General features: G+C 38.2%; 1 protein-coding gene across 3 annotated transcripts in view; it reads left to right on the forward strand.

The window, feature by feature from the left end:
- The window catches only part of NME7 (NME/NM23 family member 7), a 218,374-nt gene that overhangs the window by 158,989 nt on the left and 41,586 nt on the right, over positions 1–17,799 (forward strand). For all 3 annotated transcript variants that reach the window (XM_050784788.1, XM_050784797.1, XM_050784787.1), the window contains exon 11: positions 15,324–15,431. In XM_050784788.1, coding sequence (XP_050640745.1) covers positions 15,324–15,431 — 108 coding nt within the window. The remainder of the gene's footprint in view (positions 1–15,323; positions 15,432–17,799) is intronic.

Below are 17,799 nucleotides of genomic sequence, written 5' to 3' on the forward strand. Positions count from 1 at the left end.
AAGACGCCCGTTGCCAAGCGGACCATGGTCTAGCCATAGCGTCAGTGTCAAGGAAAAACACCTGCTACTTAGCAGACCGGGAAAGGGAGTCTCCCTTTCCCCAGAGGAGTTTGGAGAAGACTCTACTCCTCTATCTCTTGTGGAGGGCCTGACATCAGTGAGGCCCGCCCCCAGTTATCCTGAGGCCTAACTGTCCCCCTGTGATGCTGTGCTTCAGTGGTCATGCTCCTAGTCCACTTTCATGTTCCATCCTGTACACCTGGCTCTGCCTTTTAGATAGCAGTAGCAAATTAGTGAAGTACTGAAGGCCTCTGATATGCAGAAATAATGGCATATTATTTCTCCTCTCTTTCTCTCTGCCTCAGCTGCCCGGCAGGAAAGGGCCCCCTGTCCAGTGGACACGTGATCCACGTGACCTTACCTATCATTGGAGATGGCTCACACTCCTTACCCTGACCCTTTGTCTTGTATTCAATAAATATCAGTGCAGCCTGGCATTCGGGGCCACTACCGGTCTCCGCGTCTTGGTGGTAGTGGTCCCCCGGGCCCAGCCGTCTTTTCTTTTATCTCTTTGTCTTGTGTCTTTATTTCTACAATCTCTTGTCTCCACACACGGGGAGAACAACCCACTGGCCCTGTGGGGCTGGACCCTACAGGAGACTGAGGCAGGAGAATTGCTTGAACCCATGAGGGAGAGGTTGCAGTGAGCTGAGATTATGCCACTGCACTCCAGCCTGGGTGACAGAGCAAGACTCTGTCTCAAAAAAAAAAAAAAGGTTTCAGCTGAAGTCTTTGGAGGGAGCAATTTCAATAAAGCGGTAAAGGTGAAACCAGATGGCCAAAAGGTACTTACTAAGTGGGAACAGGGAAAACAGCTTTCTGTAGAGAAAGAAAGGGAGCCTCAGAATATCACTGAGAGTTCAGCCCAAGAAACAGAAACCAGCCTAGGGATTTTTTTTAAAGGAGTTCGATTCAAGGAAATAGCTGTGTACGAACTTAGTTTCTTAAGAGTTGCAGGGCCTTAAGTCAGCTCCAGTTGCCACTGATTTCAAGAGTACCTTCCCATACCTAGAATCCTGAGGTTGCTGCTGCCTCCACTGCTACTACCATAGCAGTGACTTAGGCATTGAGTCTGCCACAACTCAAACGCTTGTGTCTCCTACCTTGTCTGCCTGTAGCAACATCAGCAGGAAGATAGCTTCTGCTTTGTCCTGTCTTCCAAATCTCATCTAGAACTTCCACATTGCAAGAACTCTAGCTAGAAATGTGTCTGGGGAATATAGTTTTTAAATTTCTAATTTCCATCTAGAAGGAGGATAGAATAAAGAGTTGAGAGAGTCACTCTGTAGAATCTATCACATCTGATTTCTGTTGCTTGTTGTAAGCTATTTGTAAGGCAGTTATTAAGAAAGAGAGGAGAGGCTGGGTGCAGTGGCTCACACCTGTAATCCCAGCACTTTGGGAGGCCGAGGTGGGCAGATCACGAGGTCAGGAGATCAAGGCCAGGATTCATGAGGTCAGGAGATCAAGACCATCCTGGCTAACATGGTGAGACCCTGTCTCTACTAAAAATACAAAAAAAAAACAAATTAGACGGGCATGGTGGTGGGCACCTGTAGTCCCAGCTACTTAGGAGGCTGAGGCAGGAGAATGGCAGGAACCCAGGAGGTGGAGCTTGCAGTGAGCCAAGATCATGCCACTGCACTCCAGCCTGGGTGACACAGCAAGACTCCGTCTCAAAAAAAAAAAAAAAAAAGAGAGGAGAATTGCTAAGCCAAGGAAAATAGTGTGTGTTTTCATGCTTGAGGTAGGAAAGAGCTTGGTGCCTTTGAAAAGTTGGAACGGGTTGATGTGACTAGTTTGAAAAGTTGGAAGGGGTTGATGTGACTAATCATTTCAGGTGAGGTTGGAGAGGTAAGCAGGAGCCAGAGCATACTGGACTATAGGTCATGTTGAGAATTTTTTTTTTTTAAAGAGATAGGTTCTTGCTGTGTTGGCCAGGTTGATCTTGAACACCTGGCCTCAAACGATCCTTCCACCTCAGCTTCCCAAAGTGCTGGGTTTATAGGGATGAGCCACCATGCCCAGCCCAAGAATTTTGCATTTTCTCTTAAGGAAAGTATCAGAGATTCTTCGGCAGGAAAGTGGTATGATTCAACTTAAGTTTTTTTAAAGCTTATTCTAACTGCTTTTTGGACAATATGTTTACTAGGAGTAGTGGTATCTAGGAAACCAGATAAACCAGCAAGTATAAAATCTAAAAACCCAATATTCTAGGCAGGGGAATATGGTGCCAGAGTGGATGTAGACGCCAACTGATACAGGCTATGTATTAGTAGTTGTATTGACAGGACTTGGCAAGAATTGGGTGTTAGACGTGCCCAGAGTGGGTCCCAGTTATTTCGTTATATTATTCTTTTGAGGAAGTTTCTGAGCATTGAATTGTAGGATTCTTTAAAATAGTAAAGCAAGACTGGGTAGTAATTATTTTATAGGGATGAAGTAGATTGTGGAACGATTCTTTTGCGGGGAGATATTAAGAATGCCTCTCTTGCCTTCAGGTCCATGGTGTTTAAAAAAAAAAAAAAAAAAAGGACTGCCTCTTAAATTTTTTAGTAGTAATGTAAGTATACATCAAAGGTTAAATCTGTTAAAATGTATTTAGAAAAACGAAAAGAAATGGGAAAATATTTACCAAAAACCCTAACCCTCTATGCTAATGTTTATGTTCTTAGATTTTACTTATATACGTGAATCTTTGTAGTTTTTGCTAAAATACTAAGCAATTTATATGAAAGTGAGTTAAGAGATTTTTCTCCTTTTTTTTCAGTTGAACTCATCCTTCTGCAGAATGCCCCATTCTTTTAAAAAGAGAACCAAGAGATCATGATTTTACCTTTAAAAGTGACACCTGTGTCAAATAAGACTTGATTTTCACTTCAGCCAGTTCCTATTGTTGGCTGAAACAGCAAACAGACCAGTAAGAGGCAATAGTTACGATGCCATGTGGTCTATTGAAACCTAATGAGAAAGACAGGATTGAATTATCTAAATATTTCACCTGAAATAACATTTCATTGTGACCCTCTTCAGGTTCTATAAATTTACATTAGAGCTATTTTTTATCTAATGAAAAGTGAGATGTGAAACCTGTCAGAGTTCACAAGCCAGATGTTTTAATGATTCCTCATATACAATTTATGTATTTTCCAGTGCCAATAAGTGTATTTACTGTGAACCCGCAGGTGGCTCATTCAATGAGATTAGTATTATATAAATAAGTCATTGAGTTTAATTTTGCAGGTACTCTTTCTAAAGCCTGTGCATAGGTTCTAGAAGGAGCCTTAGACTTAGCACAAAGTAGCCTCTGGGTCTCTCCCCTGGCTTCCGTTTCAACTTCCAATTCCTTCCCCATGTTCCATTATCTTGTTTTAGTTTGAATTCGTCTGACATTGCTTATCTCCCAGGAATATAAAACTGCATAACTATATTAGGTAGTACAAAGTTGCATACTACTGGGAAAAGCTGTTTGATGGGTCAGTTTTGGTAAGATATTTTTGAAGTGCCAGAGGAGTCAAGGAAAGCACTTAGCATGTGCTGTTTAGTATTACAAGACTTGTTGCAGAAGAATACTAGTAATGGATAGAAATGAGAATATTTGCTGTTTTAGTTATGGTGGTCCCCTCACTGGCATTTGATGTTAAGTTTTATTACCCTTATTGCCTGTGAAAGGAGGACAATGATTATAACATTGTTTCACAGCTGTTTTAGGGTTACTAGGACTCAAGCTGTACTAGCTCCTCTTTTAATATTTTTCCACATATTTATATCACTGCTCACATAGTTATGCTGTAGTCTAAAGAATATTTTTTTTCCTTGTACTTAGATTTTCCTGGAATTAGACTAGTGACCTCGTGATAAACCACCATTTGCTACTAATTACAGTCATGCACTGCATAATGACATTTCCATCAACACCTGACTTCGTATAGGATGCTGATCCCATGATATTTTAATGGAGCTGAAAAATTCCTGTTGTGACATAGTCACACAATGCATTACTCAGGTGTTGGTGGTGATGTTGGCATAAATAAACCTACTGTACTGCCACTTGTATTAAAGTATACTACATAAATTATATATAATACATAATACTTGGTAATGACAATAAATGACTATGTTACTGGTTTACATATTTACTATACTTTTTATCATTGCTTTAGAGTACACTTTTTCTACCTATTAAAAAAAAAGTTTCTTTCTCTTGCCTGATTGCCCTAGCCAGAACTTCCAACACTATGTTGAATAGGAGTGGTGAGAGAGGGCATCCCTGTCTTGTGCCAGTTTTCAAAGGGAATTTTTCCAGTTTTTGCCCATTCAGTATGATATTGGCTGTGGGTTTGTCATAAATAGCTCTTATTATTTTGAGGTACGTTCCATCAATACCGAATTTATTGAGCGTTTTTAGCATGAAGGGCTGTTGAATTTTGTCAGAAGCCTTTTCTGCATCAATTGAGATAATCATGTGGTTCTTGTCTTTGGTTCTGTTTATATGCTGGATTATGTTTATTGATTTGCGTATGTTGAACCAGCCTTGCATCCCAGGGATGAAGCCCACTTGATCATGGTGGATAAGCTTTTTGATGTGTTGCTGAATCCGGTTTGCCAGTATTTTATTGAGGATTTTTGCATCGATGTTCATCAGGGATATTGGTCTAAAATTCTCTTTTTTTGTTGTGTCCTTGCCAGGCTTTGGTATCAGGATGATGGTGGCCTCATAAAATGAGTTAGGGAGGATTCCCTCTTTTTCTATTGATTGGAATAGTTTCAGAAGGAATGGTACCAACTCCTCCTTGTACCTCTGGTAGAATTCAGCTGTGAATCCATCTGGTCCTGGACTTTTTTTGGTTGGTAGGCTATTAATTGTTGCCTCAATTTCAGAGCCTGCTATTGGTCTATTCAGGGATTCAACTTCTTCCTGGTTTAGTCTTGGAAGAGTGTAAGTGTCCAGGAAATCATCCATTTCTTCTAGATTTTCCAGTTTATTTGCGTAGAGGTGTTTATAGTATTCTCTGATGGTAGTTTGTATTTCTGTGGGGTCGGTGGTGATATCCCCTTTATCATTTTTAATTGCGTCGATTTGATTCTTCTCTCTTTTCTTCTTTATTAGTCTGGCTAGTGGTCTGTCAATTTTGTTGATCTTTTCCAAAAACCAACTCCTGGATTCATTGATTTTTTTGGAGGGTTTTTTGTGTCTCTATCTCCTTCAGTTCTGCTCTGATCTTAGTTATTTCTTGCCTTCTGCTAGCTTTCGAATGTGTTTGCTCTTGCTTCTCTAGTTCTTTTAATTGTGATGTTAGAGTGTCAATTTTAGATCTTTCCTGCTTTCTCTTGTGGGCATTTAGTGCTATAAATTTCCCTCTACACACTGCTTTAAATGTGTCCCAGAGATTCTGGTATGTTGTATCTTTGTTCTCATTGGTTTCAAAGAACATCTTTATTTCTGCCTTCATTTCGTTATGTACCCAGTAGTCATTCAGGAGCAGGTTGTTCAGTTTCCATGTAGTTGAACGGTTTTGATTGAGTTTCTTAGTCCTGAGTTCTAGTTTGATTGCACTGTGGTCTGAGAGACAGTTTGTTATAATTTCTGTTCTTGTACATTTGCTGAGGAGTGCTTTACTTCCAATTACGTGGTCAATTTGGAGTAAGTATGATGTGGTGCTGAGAAGAATGTATATTCTGTTGATTTGGGGTGGAGAGTTCTATAGATGTCTATTAGGTCTGCTTGCTGCAGAGATGAGTTCAATTCCTGGATATCCTTGTTAACTTTCTGTCTCGTTGATCTGCCTAATGTTGACAGTGGAGTGTTGAAGTCTCCCATTATTATTGTATGGGAGTCTAAGTCTCTTTGTAAGTCTCTAAGGACTTGCTTTATGAATCTGGGTGCTCCTGTATTGGGTGCATATATATTTAGGATAGTTAGCTCTTCCTGTTGAATTGATCCCTTTACCATTATGTAATGGCCTTCTTTGTCTCTTTTGATCTTTGATGGTTTAAAGTCTGTTTTATCAGAGACTAGTATTGCAACCCCTGCTTTTTTTTGTTCTCCATTTGCTTGGTAAATCTTCCTCCATCCATTTATTTTGAGCCTATGTATGTCTCTGCGTGTGAGATGGGTCTCCTGAATACAGCAGACTGATGGGTCTTGACTCTTTATCCAGTTTGCCAGTCTGTGTCTTTTAATTGGAGCATTTAGTCCATTTACATTTAAGGTTAATATTGTTATGTGTGAACTTGATCCTGCCATTATGATATTAACTGGTTATTTTGCTCGTTAGTTGATGCAGCAAGAGAAAGAAATCAAGGGTATTCAGTTAGGAAAAGAAGAAGTCAAATTGTCCCTGTTTGCAGATGACATGATTGTATATTTAGAAAACCCCATTGTCTCAGCCCAAAATCTCCTTAAGCTGATAAGCAACTTCAGCAAAGTCTCAGGATACAAAATTAATGTGCAAAAATCACAAGCATTCTTATACACCAGTAACAGACAAACAGAGAGCCAAATCAGGAATGAACTTCCATTCACAATTGCTTCAAAGAGAATCAAATACCTAGGAATCCAACTTACAAGGGATGTAAAGGACCTCTTCAAGGAGAACTACAAACCACTGCTCAGTGAAATAAAAGAGGACACAAACAAATGGAAGAACATACCATGCTCATGGATAGGAAGAATCAATATCGTGAAAATGGCCATACTGCCCAAGGTAATTTATAGATTCAATGCCATCCCCATCAAGCTACCAATGAGTTTCTTCACAGAATTGGAAAAAACTTCTTTAAAGTTCATATGGAACCAAAAAAGAGCCTGCATCTCCAAGACATTCCTATGTCAAAAGAACAAAGCTGGAGGCATCACGCTACCTGACTTCAAACTATACTACAAGGCTACAGTAACCAAAACAGCATGGTACTGGTACCAAAACAGAGATATAGACCAATGGAACAGAAAAGAGTCCTCAGAAATAATACCACACATCTACAGCCATTTGATCTTTGACAAACCTGAGAGAAACAAGAAATGGGGAAAGGATTCCCTATTTAATAAATGGTGCTGCGAAAATTGGCTAGCCATAAGTAGAAAGCTGAAACTGGATCCTTTCCTTACTCCTTATACGAAAATTAATTCAAGATGGATTAGAGACTTAAATGTTAGACCTAATACCATAAAAATCCTAGAGGAAAACCTAGGTAGTACCATTCAGGACATAGGCATGGGCAAAGATTTCATGTCTAAAACACCAAAAGCAACGGCAGCAAAAGCCAAAATTGACAAATGGGATCTCATTAAACTAAAGAGCTTCTGCACAGCAAAAGACACTACCATCAGAGTGAACAGGCAACCTACAGAATGGGAGAAAATTTTTGCAATCTACTCATCTGACAAAGGGCTAATATCCAGAACCTACAAAGAACTCAAACAAATTTACAAGAAAAAAACAAACAACCCCATCAAAAAGTGGGCAAAGGATATGAACAGACATTTCTCAAAAGAAGACATTCATACAGCCAACAGACACATGAAAAAATGCTCATCATCACTGGCCATCAGAGAAATGCAAATCAAAACCACAATGAGATACCATCTCACACCAGTTAGAATGGCAATCATTAAAAAGTCAGGAAACAACAGGTGCTGGAGAGGATGTGGAGAAATAGGAACACTTTTACACTGTTGGTGGGATTGTAAACTAGTTCAACCATTATGGAAAACAGTATGGCGATTCCTCAAGGATCTAGAACTAGAAGTACCATATGACCCAGCCATCCCATTACTGGGTATATACCCAAAAGATTATAAATTATGCTGCTATAAAGACACATGCACACGTATGTTTATTGCAGCACTATTCACAATAGCAAAGACTTGGAATCAACCCAAATGTCCATCAGTGACAGACTGGATTAAGAAAATGTGGCACATATACACCATGGAATACTATGCAGCCATAAAAAAGGATGAGTTTGAGTCCTTTGTAGGGACTTGGATGCAGCTGGAATCCATCATTCTTAGCAAACTATCACAAGAACAGAAAACCAAACACCGTATGTTCTCACTCATAGGTGGGAACTGAACAATGAGATCACTCGGACTTAGGAAGGGGAACATCACACATCAGGGCCTATCATGGGGAGGGGGGAGGGGGGAGGGATTGCATTGGGAGTTATACCTGATGTAAATGACGAGTTGATGGGTGCAGCACAGCAACATGGCACAAGTATACATATGTAACAAACCTGCACGTTATGCACATGTACCCTACAACTTAAAGTATAATAATAATAAATAAATTTAAAAAAAAAAGAAGTTAACTGTAAAAGAGCCTGAGGCAGGTCCTTCAGGAGGTATTCCAGAACAAGGCATTTTATCAGAGGAGATGACAGCTCTATGTGTGTTATTGTCACTAAAGACCTTCTAATGGGACAAGATATGAAGGTGGAAGACAGTGATATTGATGACTCTGACCCTGTGTAAGCCTAGGCTAATGCGTGTGTTTGTGTTTTCATTTTTAACAAAAAGGTTTCAAAAGAAAACTTAAAAAATAGAAAAAGCTTTTAGAATAATAATGTTAAGAAAGAAAAGATTTTTGTACAGCTGTACAATGTGTTTGTGTTTTAAGCTGTGTTATTGCAAAAGAGTCAAAAAGTTAAAAAAAAGTACTTAGAATTTTATGAAGTGAAATAGTTACAGTAAGCTAAGGTTAATTTACTTTTGAAGAAATAAACATATTTTTATAAATTTAGTGTAGCCCAAGTGTACAGTGTTTTATAAAGTCTGCAGTAGTGTACAGTAATGTCCTAGGCGCTCACACTCACTCACTGACTCACCTAGAACAACTGCCAGTCCTACAAGCTCCATTCATGGTAAACGCCCTCTACAGGTCTACATCATTTTTGACCATATTTTTACTGTACCTTTTCTGTTTAGATATGTGTAGATACACAAATATTTATCATTGTGTTACAGTTGCCTACAATATTCCATATAGCAACATGCTATACAAGTTTGTAGCCTAGTAGCAAATTATATAGCCTAGATGTGTAGTAGGCTATATCATCTAGGCTTATGTAAGTACACTCTATGATGTTCACACAATGAAGAAATCACCTCATGATGCATTTCTTAGAATATATGCCTGTTGTTAAGCAATGCATGACTGTATCTGAATATATTCTATAGTTGATCTTTTTTCTGTAATTAGTAAATTTCATAAATCTTCTTCTAGTTTAATTTGTTTCTTAAAGGGAAGGGCATTTTCATTCTTAGATATCTCTTCTGTATTGTTTAGAACTGAAACTGAGTGGCTTTATTATGGAAGTAAGTTATTCTTTGTCCAGACATATTTTATCAATCTGATAGACCTACTATTCAATAAACAGTGACATTCTTTATAACACAGCCATAGAATAATTAAATAAATATTATCTTCTTTATTTTCAGTATTTTGCCAATCACTATTCTATATTTGATGCATTTTTTTGATGTCTTAGATTTAGAGGTCATTCTATAAATCAGAATTCTTCCTCCCACAGCAGGATTACCTGAGCAGAGTTTTTAGTACTTACGATGAACTGTAACATAGCCAAGAATTTGACTTGATGGTACTCAGCATGCAAGGTTTTAGGGGAGGATGAATATGCCTGGAATTTTGTGGAATTTGAAAGACTGCTGATCCTCCAAGTACAAATAAGTATTGCTCTTTAATGAGTCTGATTTTCTCAGCATAACCTGTTATTTATAAATACTACAATAACTTTTTAAGAATTATTTATGGTATTAGATGAAATTATATGTTGGTACTTTGTGTTGCTTTTATGATCTGATAATTGTTTCTGCTCCTTGAAGGGAGGGGACTATGAGTGGTAGTATGGTCTTCACCAGAGTTTAAGCAGCAAGAGGAATGTAAATCTGTTAGAAAAATTAGGGGCAATCCATCAGGAAATGGAGGGGGGAAATGCTGTTATTATTTCACTCTCACTTTTGGTATTTTTTATTATTTTTGTAGTTTTTAGTACTTCAGTATTTTTTACTTTATAAGCATATGTGATATTTTATACTAACCAAAACTAAAATTAATTTATCAATACCTTTTAAAGAGGATCTAAAATGAAAGCCTAGATTTTAAGAGCAGCTATGAAGAAAATGCCTATTGTTTTATATCTTTAGGTTTCATTATCATTTACCTAAATAAAACATTTTATATCAGTAAAAATACTTCATGTTTTCTGAGATTTATTAATGGATAATAATAGGTCATAATTAGATTATGATCTAATCTAAACGTATACCTTTATTCTAAAACTATGATGATTACAACTCTTAAGAGATGCTATATATTTATTTAAAGATAATATAATGCTTGGGTAGATTATCTTTGATATTTACCAAAATATACCTTTTTTCCTCTTTAAGAATTGTCTTAATCTCCTTAAGACAGATTTATTTTATACTTGTCTTACAAATAAGAACATCACAGAGAGGTTAAATAATGTGGTTTGGTCACACAACTGTTAAGTGGCAGAGGCAAAATTCAAATCCAGAGAGCCTTTTTCCACAGCCCCCGCTCTTATTTGCTACTCCATCCTGACACTCTGAATAGAAGTACTGTCATTTTATGTCAGTCAGCAAATATTTACCAAACATTTACTGTGTGTTCATTAGTAAGATACAGAATATAAGGGAAGTTTTATATTGTGTTCAGGGATTGAAATCTAATGGGATCTTATTAAAATAGGCTCACAAAACAACTATATAAATTGCAAGTCAAGAAGGCCTATATTGGAAGTATAAACTACTGTAGGAACATTGAAGAAGGAAGGATTACTCTGATTGGGAAGGCTTAATTTGCTTTTATAGAGGAAACAGTGTTTTCACTGGGATGTGTAAGCTTTCAGGGCAGGTGTGAGTGAGGTAGATTTAGGCAAGAGTGGGGAGGACCTTGAATGCCACATTAAGGAGTTTAGACATTTGGCCATAGACAATTATGAGCCTTCAAAGATTTTTTGAGCAAGTAAATAACATGATCATATTGGCATTTAGGTACAAGATGATAGCAGCATGAAAAATGAATTAAAGATGGTTTGTTGTGTTGGAGAAATAGAGAATGTCAGTCAGTAAGATGAAGCGTCATGCAGATGGCAGAAGACCATATGTGCCCACCATCCCCCTGCTTCCTGTGTCCTTACAGGAATTTACAGGAGATACTGTTTCACTATGTGTTATTTTAAAGAGTAAATCTCCAGTGATGCTGGAAAACAAGGAAGAGTACCCAACCCCCCCACCCACACACATATATATGTTTTTGTGGGTTTGGTTTTTTTTTTTTTTTTTTTTGTTTTTTTGTTTTTTTAGTTTTGTTACAGGCCATAAACTTCAAAAGACTCAAAGCAGATAGGATTGGATTGTTGAGGAAAACCAACACTCTAAAACATGCAGGAGAGAACTGCTCCAGAAGGGGTAGGGGTACTGGGTGGACTGCACATCAGACATATGGATGCAAGGCTGAGGAAGGGCACAGGGCCATAAGCAGGGTGGTTAGTTGGAGGGCTGCATGAAGAGCAGCAGAGTAAATCAGCGCCTTCACATTTGCTTGCTTATGTTGAGCAGAAGGCAGTTGATACTTTTAGCCACAGCCTCAGGCACTGAATGTGGGACTTGAGCTAAAGAGGCAGAGCAATGGGAAGGCAGCTAATGACACTCAGGAAAAATGGTAGCACCCCCTTCTGAACGGAAGGCAACCAGAATACGTTATCTAGCAGCATGTCCCTGGCATCTATGCCAACCAAATAGAGAACTCAAAAAAAAAAAGCCAGGAATTACCAACCATTTAAAGTTTATGAATATCATAAAGAAGACACAAAACTCAACCAACAGAACCTAAACCTAAACAAAACAAATTAATAGAGCTAACAAAAACAGACTATAAAAAAGAAGAGTAGGTTTCCTCAGAAAGACTTAAGAGAATATTGGATCCATGGAAAAAAATATATAGATATTGGAAATTAAAAACCTATTTGTTAAAGTTTTTAAAATACACAGTAAATTAATAAAATAGCATAGTGGGCCCAGTTTACAAGCAAATTAGTGAGGCAGCAGATCAAATGGAGTTATTCTCCAAGAGTATAACACAAAAAGATAATTACATGGAAACTGTAAAAGAGAAAGGAGAGTTAAGAAATTTCAACATCTTTCTTATAGAAATAAAGGCAAGAAGAGATAAAATGGAGGAGAAAATAATAAATAGTAGAAGCTGACTGAAGATGTATATCTTAGATTAAATTGGACCATTGAGTATGGAACAGAATGACTGATAAATGACAAAGGCCTAGTTAAAGAGATAGTGCAAAACCTTTCAGAAAGAAAAACAAAAATAGTTACCTAAAGGGAATGGTAATCAGATTGCCGTAGTCTAAAGTGCCATAAATATATATATATGTGTGTGTGTGCAAATGTGCATAGTGGTTCTGTGGAGAGCCACTCAGATGTCCCTCTGCCCTTTAGAACTGAAATGCTCATTCCTGCTGGGAGTGGCAGGAGCTGACAGTAATCTACAAAATCTCTCTCCAGGAATTGCCCTCTGCTGAAGAAAGTCACTTTGCCTAAGGTCATGTCCCCTTCCCTGGAATGACCCATATCTAGTAATTTAACAGTTTGGGGGATAAAGGCCTGACCCTTTTGTCTCCGTTGAGGACAACTCTGAAGGGCCGTTGCAGCTCCAGAGCTCTGTGTAGGATTGTCTGAGGCCATCCTCTTTTCCTCACTTCCCCACAAGTGTAGATCCTAAGGCCACAACCAGCAAACTTTTTGCAAATGTATCTCCACTTCAGAGTTGGTTTCCCAGGGAATGCAACCTATGACAATGTTTTTAAACACAGTGGGATACTCACTAACATTCATTATGTGTTGGGATACAAAATTCCTTCAAAGATAGATGGAAGAGACCATATTTTCTGACCATAATACAATATGATTAGATATTAACAACCACCCCAGGAACCACCAACCAATCCCATTTATATTCACACACACACACACACACACACACACACACACACACACACGAATCTCTCTGTTTTGCTGTTGTTGTTGAGATGGAATCTCGCTCTTTCACCCAGGCTAGAGTGCAGTGGTGCAATCTTGGCTCACTGCATCCTCCGCCCCCCAGGTTCAAGCCATTCTTCTGCCTCAGCCCCCCAAGTAGCTGAGACTACAGGTGCGTGCCACCATGCCCAGCTAATTTTTGTATTTTTAGTAGAAACAGGGTTTCACCATGTTGATCAGGCTGGTCTCTAACTCCTGACCTCAGGTGATCTACCCGTCTCGGCCTCCCAAAGTGCTGAGATTACAGGCATGAGCCACCGCGCTAGGCCAACACACATGAACCTCTTCAGATTTCAAGTGCTGTGCATGTAGCAGACACTTACATGAAAGTAATATTTTAATGAATGTAGTACAAGTTAAATAAAATTTTCTTTTTTTTGAGACAGGGTCCTGCTCTGTCACCCAGGCTGGAGTGCAGTGGCGTCATCTTGGCTCACTGTAGCCTTGACCTCACAAGCTCAAGCCATCCTCCCACTCAGCTTCCCAAGTAGCTGGGACTACAGGGGTGCGCCACTACACCCGGCTAATTTTTGTATTTTTTGTAGCGACGGGATCTCTCTGTGTTGCCGAAGGCTGCTCTCAAACTCCTCCCAAGGTGCCAATTATAGGCATGAGCCTGGCCATCAAACAAAATTTTAGAGAGAATAGGTTCTAATAAAATAGTTTACTGAAACTGAGTAATTTAAAAGTGTTTTATTCTCTGACCAGAAATAAGAAAAAGAACATGAGTACTCACCTTTCACAATTTCATAAATTACATCTTATGTCACAAAATGACAGCTTCCCACTATACAAACAGAGTAAGTCTTCTGTTTGTTTTTTGAGACGGAGTCTGATGTGTTGCCCAAGCTGGAGTGCAATGCATAATCTCAGCTCACTGCAACCTCCATCTCCCAAGTTCAGGTAATTCTCCTGCCTGAGCCTCCTGAGTATCTGAGATTACAGGCACGCACCACCACGCGCAACTAATTTTTGTAGAGACAGGGTTTCACCATGTTAGCCAGGCTAGTCTCGAACTCCTGACCACAAATGATTCACTCACCTCTGCCTCTGAAAGTGTTGGGATTACAGGTGTGGGCCACCATGCTCAGCTGAGTAGGTTTTTAATATTGGATACTTACTTGCTAGAAAAATTATGGAGAACAGAATGAGAGTAATAAATATGAAATATAAAGACATCCTTATGTTCTGCTTTATCAAAATGTTTTTCCTAAACATAATACATTTATAGCTGACATTTGTTGGAAACCTGACAAATAAAACTTAAGTAATTAAATAAATGCATGCCTTAAAACATTGTTAAGTGATGCAACCACAAATGTGAATGCTGCCCTGAATCTTTGCACCCTAAGCTATACCTGTCATGATTCTTTCTGATTTCCACTTTCATAGAGATGATCTACTTACTAACTTGGCCTCTCAATATGTTGCTCTTCTTTCTTCTAACATTCTTGCCCTCAAACTAACCTTAGCCATGGTTATGCCTTAAAACTGATCATTATCAATCACTGTAGCCCTATCTCCTCCCACCCACCGTAATCTCAATCTCAAGTATCTTTTAACTTTCCAGCTCTCTTCCTCTAACATACTGATCTCAATAATTATCCCGTACCACTAGGAGCTCAAATTCATTGATCCACCTTTTCATTGTCGATTACCTCTTTATCCCCTAGGTCCTCTCTTCCTGTCTTACTCAGTTTAAATTTTTTTGTACATCATTATCATTCCCTTGCCTCTCTCTAACCCTCATTAAATTCAGGGCTATTTGTGACCATATTTTTCCCCCTAAAGATTACTACTAAGTTGATACAGCTAACATTTTAAAAAAATATTTTGAAATTGACAGCATCAAATTGGTTCATTTTAAATCAAAGTTATTAAGATCTCTACTGTCTTTATAAAATACAAGTCTTTCACGGTAATGAACTAGCTTCACATTTTGTGTGATTCCCAAAATCTACTGATAAAAAGAAATGCAATTATTATTTTTCCCCGATGTAGATGAAAGCAGACTTTACATTGGGCCACAGAAAAACCCTTATAAGCACTGTCTATATGTAACATGTATTTCATAAATAAGTTAATGTGTCATATAGCTAGTGTTTTTCTTATTTATACCATATGACTAACTTTAATCTATATGTGAATGTATGTTTAATAGGAAATTGCCCGGCATTTACGCCCTGGAACTCTCAGAGCAATCTTTGGTAAAACTAAGATCCAGAATGCTGTTCACTGTACTGATCTGCCAGAGGATGGCCTATTAGAGGTAAGATAACGAAGGTAAACATCCTATTTATATTTCAAGCTCGTAAATTATCTCAGAAGTTCTAATGTGTAAGAAAACTTTTTGTTTTATTATTTAAGTTCTAGGTTACATGTGCAGAAAGTGCAGTTTTGTTACATAGGTATACACGTGCCCTTGTGGTTTGCTGCACCCATCAACCCATCACCTACATTAGGTATATCTCCTAATGTTATCCCTCCCCCAGCCCCCCACCCACTGACAGGTCCCGGTGTGTAATGTTCCCCTTGAATGACTCTGTTCCTTGTCCACCTGATGATTTTGGACTGCAGCTTTCAAAGACCAATTTGTAGTATGCTGTATAGCCTTCAAAGAATTTAGATAGTTTTTCTGGTTGGCATACATTATGATTTTAAAATAATTAAATGGTGTGAAATTTGTTTTTACATCAGATGACTATACCATCACCATAAATTGCTAGTCATGAAAATACATACAGTTGACCCTTGAACAACGTTTGAACTGTGCTGGTCCACTTATATATTCATTTGTTCAATAAATATATTAGAAAGTTTTTTGGAGATTTGTGGCAATTTGAAAAAACTCTAGGGTGAACTTTGTAGCCTAGAAATACCAAAAATAAAAGAAAAAAATATGTATATTATGAATGCGTAACATATAGGTAATTACTAGTCTATTTACGTGTTAATCGACTTTTTGTTAATAGTGAAGCCCCCGGTCAACAGCATTAGTAGTTAAGCTCTTGGGGAATCAAAAGTTATATGTAGATTTTTCCACTGTGCAGGGGATAGGTACCCCATACCTCCGCACTGTTCAAGGGTCAACTGTTTTCCAATGAAATTAAGAAGTCCAGCCAGGCTCAGTGGCATTCACCTGGAGTCCCAGCTACTTGGGAGGCTTAAGTGGGAGGATTGCTTGAGGCCAGGAGTTCAAGGCCATGGTGTGCTATTATTGCATTTGTGAATAGCCCTTGCACTCTACCCTGGACATCATAGTGCGACTTTGCCTCTAAAAGGGTGGGGGAGGAGTCAAATATACAGTGTGATAGTGTTACCCATGGCAAATTCATAGGGGTCTGCAGCAACCTCAGTACTTGCCTCTTCAGAAGAAAGAATCCAACTGAGGAAGCATAAGGCAGAAGGAGAGACTGAGGCAAGTTTTAGAGCAGCAGTGAAAGTTTACTTAAAAGCTTTACAGCAGGAACAAAAGAAAGGAAAGTACACTTGGAAGAGGGCCAAGCAGGTGACTTGAAAGACAAGTGTATGGCTTGACCTTTTGACTTGGGGTTTTTATATGGTGGCATACCTCCAGGGTCTTGCATTACTTCTGACCACTCGCCCAACTCCTGAGATCTTACTGGGAAGCCACTCGTCACCAGTTTTAGTTGTTTTCGATCTACTAAGAGACCGCCTTTCCCTGGTGCCAGCTGTGATCAATTATTACTTCAGCGAGATAGTTAACAACCACCTGACCATCATCTGATGGTCTCCCGATACTCCTGGTGTGAGGTATGGGAGCCCTTTCCTGCCCTGCTCATACCCGACTAGCTACTGACTGTAACAATAGCACTAAAAGTGATAGCTAACATTTTGGTCACCTTTATTAACCAGATTCTACCATGACACATGTGTTGTATAAATGATTTCTTTTCATTGCCATAGCAATTCCAATAGGCTGGTATTTGTTATATCTGTTTTTTTTAGGAAACTGAAATTGAGACTCAGAGAGGTTAAGTAACATCCCCAAGCCAGACAACTAATATGAGACGGAGCCATATTTATCTCTCATATTTTAAATTAACATAAAATATGAAACAATGAAAGAATTCTGAGAAAAATATAAGTGAAAATAGGTCTGGTTTAGGGTTAAGAAAGTCATTTCTAGACCGAAATCCGAGAAGGAAACTGTAAATACAAATTTTATTTTTTTAACTTCTTATAGATTTTAAAATTTTTGTGTCAAAATAAGCTAAATGAAACTTAAAAAGAAATAAATATAAGTAATTATGCTATAAATGACAGAAAAATGGCTGATATCCTTAATACACATTTATTTTAATGAGTATTATGTTTTATGTGAACAAATCTATTAGTCTTAAAAAAAAATTATGTCCTGGAAGTTGTACATAGAAAAGCCTTCCCCAAATATTTTGTTTTCATTTTCATACATTGAAATGTTCAGTCCACCTGGAATTTATTAGACATATCGTGTGAGGTATGGATTTAGCCAGTTATCACAATATTGTTTATTAATAATAAACATTTTATTTAAATGGCTAAATCCATGGCTAAATTTGTTAAATCCTTCCATCCTTTCATTGTTCTTTCTCATTTATTGAATACTTATATACATCCTTGCCTGTTTCTGAACT

This window comes from Macaca thibetana, chromosome 1 (genome assembly GCF_024542745.1).
Source record: "Macaca thibetana thibetana isolate TM-01 chromosome 1, ASM2454274v1, whole genome shotgun sequence".
In the NCBI taxonomy this organism is placed as follows: Eukaryota; Metazoa; Chordata; class Mammalia; order Primates; family Cercopithecidae; genus Macaca; species Macaca thibetana.